General features: G+C 37.8%; 1 protein-coding gene across 1 annotated transcript; it reads left to right on the forward strand.

Moving 5' to 3' along the window:
• Positions 1–1,743: 1,743 nt before the first annotated feature.
• Positions 1,744–8,660, forward strand: tmem182a (transmembrane protein 182a). Its single transcript, XM_080903643.1, has 5 exons — positions 1,744–2,280; positions 4,016–4,142; positions 5,897–5,995; positions 6,081–6,218; positions 6,616–8,660. Exons 1-5 carry the CDS (start codon positions 2,122–2,124, stop codon positions 6,837–6,839), a joined length of 747 nt encoding a protein of 248 aa, XP_080759769.1. The 5' UTR covers positions 1,744–2,121; the 3' UTR covers positions 6,840–8,660.
• The last annotated feature ends 268 nt before the right edge of the window (positions 8,661–8,928 follow it).

Here is an 8,928-nt window from a genome sequence, read left to right on the forward strand (position 1 = left end):
TCGGATAGATAGTATTAACAGTGTCGTAGAGTTTTGTTGAAAGATGTTTAGACTTTATCAGAGAGGGAGGTTTACTTGTACGCCACCTGCTGGGGTTTCCAAAACATTGCAACAGACACTTCAGCAGAATTTAAATTAACGTTTAAAAAAATGTGAACGAGAGACCTATTGACCTATTAGACAACGTCTGGCCAGAATGAAGAAGCTAGCTGGTAAAGTATGCAATTCACTATATGTAGTCATTAAATTCAATAATGATTGAAACTTGACTATAACTTATTCAAGTTTCCTGTAATATTTGTAAGTGTGCTTGGATATTACTTTGGTAATTAAGCATTGTTAGTTGCTATATTTCCATATAACAGCCTTGCTCCCACCTTATTACCTTATTATTAGAGTGCCACCAAAAAAAATCCCTATAGATCCATGTATATATAAATGCCACTTGTTTTGCACATATTCAACTCTGTATATTTTATATATTTTATTATTATTATTATTATTATTATTATTATTATTATTTTTTTTTTTTTTTTTTTTTTACTATTTAATTTGTAAAAATGTGTATACACACACACACACACACACACACACACACACACACACACACACACACACACGTAGGAAAATATTTAGTATACACATCCAGAAATGCATACACTATTATATATTGTACATATATTTATTAGTTTCAGGTTGGCCATTCTTGTATTTTGCTCGTTTGTGTTGTTGTGTTTGCACATCTCTGTTGCTTGTGGGGCTCGCACACAAGAATTTCACTCGCATGTGCTGTGCCAGTGTGCCTGCACATGTGATGTGACAATAAAAAAGTGATTTGATTTGATTTGATTTGATTTGATTTGTACAGATAGATCTATATACATGTACATGGTTACATAACCTACAAACTTTTCTAGCACATTGTGCAAACATAGACTGGAAATTGTGCTCAGAGGCTTCCAAAACGTCAAAAAACACCCCCAAACCAAAACCAGTACATATATATCTATATATTTAGGTTTCAGACAAGAAATAATGATATCTGATAAAACTCTGATTTGAACTTTTGATCTTTTTGATGCTAACACACATACCGAACCTTTGAGTGAGTGTGGCCTGGATCACATCAGTGTGTAAATTAGACAGAGTCCCCTTATAGTTTTACTGCTAAATATTCCCCCCAGATGCTAAACCGGCACTTCCTCTCAACTCACACTGAGCATGAATACAACAAAATTATATTTCCGAAAACATCAGTGGAAGATACATTTTAACTTACATTTTAGCACAGTTAAAAGAAGTAACCGTGTTATTTACTTTTACATTATTAAAGGCTGCATATACTTTTTATAATTCCAGTGTAATAGAAAAAATGAGATCTGTATCAAAATGTCTAAAACGATGAAAAAAATAGTTGCTTTAAAGAGTTTGTGTGACCTCCTTTGTGTGATCGCTTCAATTTGTATAAAGTAATTTTTAACTTCCTATTGTGTCTTATTGCATGAGGTCTGGTTAGTAAAAGTCATTTTTATATAGATTATACTTGTATGAATCAACTGAAAATCAGCAAAGAAGTTGCATGAAAGGCTTCATTTACAGTAATTTGTAACACTCTGTTGGCGTTAGTCACTGTTGTGTGTGTTTATGTGTGTGTGAGTGTTGGGGGAGACTTTACTCCTCTTCTGTCCTTTCGGTCTCACCCTGCCCTGACATTCCTGTGCAGAGACTGGGTGTCCAGTTGCCACCGGTTATTTTGGTGTTAATTCCTTCCCTTCATACTCTCCAAATGCTGCACACACTCTGCTCCATAGTAGAGTGAAGCAGCCGCTTAGAGCCAGAAACCAAAAATAGCACAGGGGTAGGGGGGTTCAGACCCCAGTGGAGGATCTAAAGGTGTCACATGGACAACTTTGTCGCCCCATAACACAGACAGAGAGACGGGAGTGGTGTTAAGGTCCAGCAGCCCAACAAAACCTAGCTGAACTTATCTCACTCGCTGGATATAACACATAACAAGAGGAGTGACTGGATCTGACTCAGCTTGTCACATGCACTAGTTGGAGGGGAAAGTCAGACTGAGTGTGGGCATCCTGTAACTAAGTGGCTGATCAGTCCTGGACCATGAAGCTTAGAGTGGCGTTGTTCTTCGCAGGGCTCTTTGGGGCGTTGGCAACTGTGTTCATCCTTCTCTCTTTTGGAACCGATTACTGGCTGCTGGTTTCAGAGAGCTGCCAGTTAAGGCCTAATGAATCTGCTGGCCCAGGTGGCGTGACCATAAAGGTGAGTTTTTGACCTTAGAAGAGAGTCCGGTATAGTTTATTTTAAGCTGAAGATCAGGTATGTGTTCATAGCTTTTACTGTTTACATGTGAAGTCTGTGGAACCAAAGAGAAAAGAGTTGTTCTTCCTTTAAGACAAGAAATAAATCCAGCAGATTGTTGTTTTGCACCATATTTAACCTCTTAAAGGTGAACTGTGTATTTCCAGTCTATACAGGTTAATGGTGGATCTTTAAATTCAAATTTGATCAGTTGTTTCAATAAGTCTTTCAGTAGTAGGATTGCAGGGTGGAAAGGCATCCCCGTAGGACCTACTTGTGTAATAAGACACTGTTTAATGTGGCGTGTGTGCAGCTATGTAGTGATTGAGTCACCGAGTGTAACATTTGGCCCCCTATGATTGAAATACAAATACCAGCAGTCTCAGTTAGTGTATTAAATATCACCGACTAACAGCATACTTAAGTTTTCAGGGTTGGCACTGTTGCTGGAATCAAGACATGATGGCAACACAATAAAACCAACATGTTTATATATACAGATATAGCTGCCCTGTATGTCAGCTATTTGGCCTTCTGGCAACTCCAACCTTTCAGCCTGGATCACTTTCCTTATTTTTGCAATCATTTGGCCACACACTTACTCTGCATGACATCCCTATGTCCTTGCTTTAGAGCCTGGTGAGTTGGATCAGTGAGTCATTATCTCACTCATTCATGGCATATCCAGCTTGATGTCATCCATGTTGAGGAGGTGGTTCGTGGTTATATTCGTATCCACTCTGGCGGTGAGCTGGTTCAGGGGGTAGAGTCCAGTGAGTTTTTCTCACTCGTTAGACTTGTTTGTGCGGTATCACACACCTTATTTTGTGTGACAGTTTGTGTCAGTGTGCTTGTGATAGCGTCTGATGCCTATAATTGTATTTTGACACCTCTGATTTATCATCACCTGCCTGTGGAAACTTAAAGCTTTGAGTGAGAACCATCTGCTTTCCTTTAAAAATTGCAGAAAAATAAAATGTTTCAAATGTTTTGTAAGGCTAATTTTAAAGCCTGGCTGGATACGGCTGATGTCATGAAGCCTGAAGCCTCAAGATTCTTCCCAGCTCCACTTTCATTTCCCTGAGAGCCATTCAGTGAGCATCAGTGAAGAGCTTGGTCTGTTGGCCTCTACACACATTTGGCACCAATTCAGTTTTATTTATATAACCCCAAATCACAATAACAGTCACCTTAAGCAGCTTCATATTGTACAGTAAAGACCCTAGACCCTAGAAGCCCAGCTAAGTGCGCTTGCTGGGCTTGACCCTTGATCCTTGACCCTAAATATATTAACCACTCTGTAACACTTTGGCAGCAGTCTGAGCACCTGCCTCACATAATTTTGACACATCTCTTATATACTTTAATCCATCAGCTAACAAAATGGCGTGCATACATATCTGTCCCATATTTGTAAAAACCAAATGGTAAAATGGATGATAGCTTTTCTACTCTTATTGAGCACTCAAAGCATATTTTATTACCCAGTCACACACATATTCATCAAGCACTTCTTTATTCCATGCCTAAACTCCATGGAGCGATTCAGGGTTTGGTATCTTGCCCAAGAATACTTTAATATGCAGGCCGGAGGAGCTGGGGATCAAACCACCGACCTTCTCACTGGCAGCCCTCCCACTCTACCTGCTGAGCCTCAGTCATCCACTCCGCACTTTATTGTTCTTCTCCATTTCAGCCTGGAGATGTGGTGCTGGAGGGCAAGGGCAGTAGTGATGTCACTCTATACCACGAGGGTTTTTTCTGGAGGTGTTCCTTTAAAGGCGACATGGAGGATGACGACCTGCTGAAGAGACTCTGGTTCAGTAAGTAAGACTTTATATTGCTTTATTTTGAATTTGATTAAAGTTCATGTCTAATGTGCTATATGCACTATTTGTAAAACCTTTTAACATCCAACAGTTTCCCTGTGACCAGTTTAGGGGTTTAGGGTTACAGTGACATCCACACACTTTTTTGTGGTGCGTTTTGCCTCTTCGGTACACAGAGATTTGATCTGAAAACTTCTTGCTTAATAAATTTCGGCCGCTCTTCCACTTTCTTCACTCCCAAAAATGAATTCATAGACAGAAATGTCCAGTAATTTAATGCCTTTGTTTATGTTGTTTTTGTTTTTCATATTTAGAATTATTTTGACCCCCAAAAAAGTCTGACCTTGTGAATGTGAACTGGGTAGTTGTGCGTAAAAATGACTAGAAATACGAGAGAGGAGATTTCAATTGTATTTCTATTGTTATTTTAAAATTATGAATAGGGCTAGTGAGCCTGTCACATCCATGACACCAAACAGAACCCTGGGCTTTAATTAGTCCTGCTGAGACAATCCTTTGCAGGTAAAAGGCAAAATGTAAAGACAATGTGAGCACAAAAAAGAAAAACCAAAAGCTTCAGGTAAAACAGAGAATACACTGGGGGAAAACACACACTGTAAATGGGGACCCCCCCCCCTCCCAAAATGGTAACAATTCACATGACTAAATAAGCATTAAAAGAATAATAACCCAAGACATCGGCTCGAATGAAACCAACACAAGTGTTCAAAACACAAGAATCTGAACTTTAGAAATTAGACTAGGATACAGAAAAAGCATGAGCAGTTCCACGGATCATGACAGCAGAGTGAAAAAAATGAGGACACACAAACAAGAAAGATATTCTTGCATTTTTCTTCTGAAACTGATGCTTGTTTAAGTGCAGTAAATTGCTCCCCTCAGATGTTCTGCTGCCACCATCACATGACAGCTCTACGACCGCACAGTTTTTAACATGCTGCTGCTATGGCTGTTAATATTGTATGACAGCATAGCCGTAGAAGCCCTTTCATGTGACTGTTTTAAGGCCATGCCATGTGATGTTATTCGGTTGTTTTGTCAGGTGATTTTGTGTCATCTTTTTTTTTCCAATGGCGACTTTGAATGGTGAGCCATTGTCAGGAATAGCCTCCAGAAAGAAAAGGGCCTCGTGACGATCTGTGGAATTTCATATGTTGGGAGCAAAGAGCAAGAAAAGAGAGACAAAAGCACTTGCATTGTACTTTTGTAGCATAATTGCTGAAAAATATACATGTAATTAAATTAGATAAAGTCACAATTTTGGGCAAAAATTATTTTTTAATGTTGTTTTGTCTGTTTAGTTCCAGTGCTGAAGATTATGTGCAAAATCTGCAAATTAGAGCATTTTCCCAGAATTTACATGAAAATATTCAAAACAAATTCCAAAATGTAACTCTCTCTGTATTTTCTGCAATACACAGGATGCATTTGTATCTAATTGCTAAATAATTCAGTTAATTTGTTTATGCGGGTCTAGTGTGGCATTAGGTCAGGTATGCCACAAGCCATCCTCAGCTCAGCTTGATACATTTGTGTGAGTTGGCGAGTTACATAAAAAGCTTCAGCTACTTCAGCCTGCCTGCAGTTGCTGCTCTCACTGCAAGCCACTTTGCAACCCACCGCCAACTGCTCACTCTGGCTTTTCCATATATGCTCGTATAGACAAATAGAAATGATTTCTCTGCAGATGTAAATAAAAATCAGTATTTTTCTCTTTCTGTTTGTAGCCAATCAGCCTGACTCAAAAGTATGTATGCCTGCCTACCTCTTCCCATTCCCTGTGTCTCGTCAGACCCACAATGCCACAGAGTACGAGTCTTCCATAAGTAAGTATTTATTCACATCTGTGTTTTTTATGTAGTGATTTCATTGTTTAGTGTCACAGAGCTGATTAACATCCCTCTTGTTCAGCTTACAGAGGTTTCTGGAGCGTCTTTATGCTCATTGCTGTAGCAGCTGTGGTGATTGGCGGCTTCATCATCATCTGCGCTGCTCCGTTTGCCGGCCACCGCTTGTATAAAGCAGGGGGTGGCCTCTTTCTGATAGCTGGTAAGTAAAAACCAGGTGACACTGTGTTTGTTTGTTTTTTTACACTGCCAGCATTTAAAAAAAGAATTCTGACTAAAGCAATGACATGAAATGTACAACTCTTTTATTTTTTCCATGGTTAAATAAAGTTTAAATAAATAAATAAAATAAAACTAATCAAAGAGCTCTAGCTACAGGTGGATCTTCAGATGCAGATGTTTTTTTTAAAAACAAATAATAGGCTAATGACATTGAGATTTAAAATGAAACCTGTACAATTCTGCTTCCCCACAAATGCAAACATAATTTACTATAGAACATGTACATGTCTCTCCCACAGACGGTTAGATTGTTGATCTTATTAATCTGATTTGAAGCACATGTTGTCAAATCTCACTACCCCTCTCCACACCTCTAGGTTTTTTCCTGCTGTGTGTGGTGGTGATGTACGTACTGTGGATGCAGGTGTTGGATGTGATAGACCTTTACATAGACCACCAGCGTGCTCTGTGTTCAGACTTCCGTCTGACCTTCAGCTACGGTCTCTCCTTCATGTTTGCCCCAATCGGCATCTTCTTCTGCCTCCTGGCCGGCCTTCTTTTCCTCCTCATCGGCCGAACCATCCAGATTCACTCCCAGTGACTTACCAGCAGTAGAAGAAGAGCCCGAATGTCGGGATTGTATGAGGGTTTTATACTTTTCTCAGTCTTTCTGTCGTGTAAAAGCTGGAATCGGTTTGGCAATTATGTGGCACATGCTTGAATATTTTCAGCTGTTGTTGAGCTCGTCATGCTCACTCAAACCTGAGTCATTTTCAGCTCAGCTAAGATAGCACGGAGACTGCGGAGGACCAAAAACATTTAAAATGAAAAATAAACAAGAAATTTAAAAAATGCACGAAAATGAATATTAAAAATAAACCGAGGCGCTAATTTCTGAAATGTGCCATAAATTAATATTTCTGCTGGTCTTCTATTTATTTACCCTTCTGTTAATTTGTCTGCTTTCATATTTAATATTTATTACTTATTTAATTTCTCTTGTATTTCTCATATCTATTAATAATGAATATAAAAGATTTTAAATGTATATATAAATTAATTTAATTATCCCCTAGTTTTTTCCCTGAAACTTCCCCCAAAATTCACATTTTCTTTATCAAAGAAAAAAATAAATACAGAAGCAAATGAAAATAGAAATATAATATAAATTGATCCGTGTTTATTTTGATGTAATTCTTAATGCATTTAATGGCACATTAATGCATTCATGACGACATTTAATTATGCTTTTATTTATTTTTTTCATTCTTGAAGTTTTGGTCCTCTGCTGTATGAAACATTCACAAGAACAATGATTATGCTGAAGTATCTGTGGAGCACAGCTTTATTAGAGTCTCGTGTGTCTGTGATATTTTGAGGTATTTTCTGAGTATTTTCATGAAATTCAGGCACCAGCAGTGATATGTTAGTATGGAAGAGTGCTGTTGGAAATATTAAAGGATTGTGTATGGGTTGAAAATGTAATTAAAAAATATAAAAGAGTTTGTAAAATTATCTACAAAAAGCTTCTAAGGTGGCATCGTGATCTGTGTGTATAGTAATGGGAATCAGTACTGGGAAATAACTTCTGCCAGCTCATTGCTTTAAAGGTTAAAGCTGGTAATTCTTGATATTTGTTATCCTCCATTAAACACATGTAAGCACCAAAACCATCAGTATTTTCTCAAACTGCTGTTCTCTGACTGTAACCTGACTGTGAGGACAAAAAAATAAGTTTAACTGATCCTTAATTATTCCAGTGATTTTAGTTTTTATTCAAATATGACTCGAAGAAGAAAAAAAGTTGAATTTTATTCTGTTCAGAGCTGAATATAAATACACTGGTGAGTATTTACACAAGCAGGTCAGCAGATGTGCATCAACTCAAATGAACCGTTCACGTCAGTGCAAAAGGTATCCCTAATTTCTGTGTTTTAAATAGTTTCTGGATAACAGTGGAGCTCATGGTATAGATTCATAAGCTACTGAGCCTCAGATTGTGGGTGAACATTTTTATTGTTGGTTTTGGTGCTTTTTGATCATCAGGTGATTGCAGGATCATATTAATGCATCTCATTGTGTTATCAGATATTTATTTGTCACTGTGTGTCAACATTTGCTTATTTGTCACCTAAAAGTGTGCATTTTTAGCTTTGACCACATTATTGGCTCGGCACAGGCAACAGTTTTATGTTAACGCTGTTCACAGTTCCCTTTCTTTTTGTGCTGTTCTGAGTGCGTTGCGAGATATAACGTCATGTCTGTCAAATATATGTACATATATATATATTCTGTGATCTGCTTTTGCTGCCAATTAAAATCCTTTTACCATTGTTACAAAGCAATGTTGATTGTGCATTGTGTCAGATGCATGTAAATAAAACTAATAATAAAACAGTCCTTCTTTATAATAAAAGAAAAATGGGAGAAAAAAGGAAAGAATTTTAATTTGCAAAAACAATCAGTTTATTTCACGTGCATGAGGCGGCAGAAATTGTAAAAATGTGTAAAATAGGACCGATGTAGCGCAACTTACAGATTTGTGACACCAGTGGCATGAATAAGCTAGGGAACTAACAACAATAATCAAACAGGATTCACTGATTCTTTAAGCATCTCTTAAGCACTGCACTAAAACCATAAATATATGTATAAACTAAATGACCACAAGATGGCACTGCTGCCTCACT

The sequence above is a fragment of the Rhamphochromis sp. 'chilingali' genome (genome assembly GCF_963969265.1).
Source record: "Rhamphochromis sp. 'chilingali' genome assembly, chromosome: 14".
Taxonomy (NCBI): Eukaryota; Metazoa; Chordata; class Actinopteri; order Cichliformes; family Cichlidae; genus Rhamphochromis; species Rhamphochromis sp. 'chilingali'.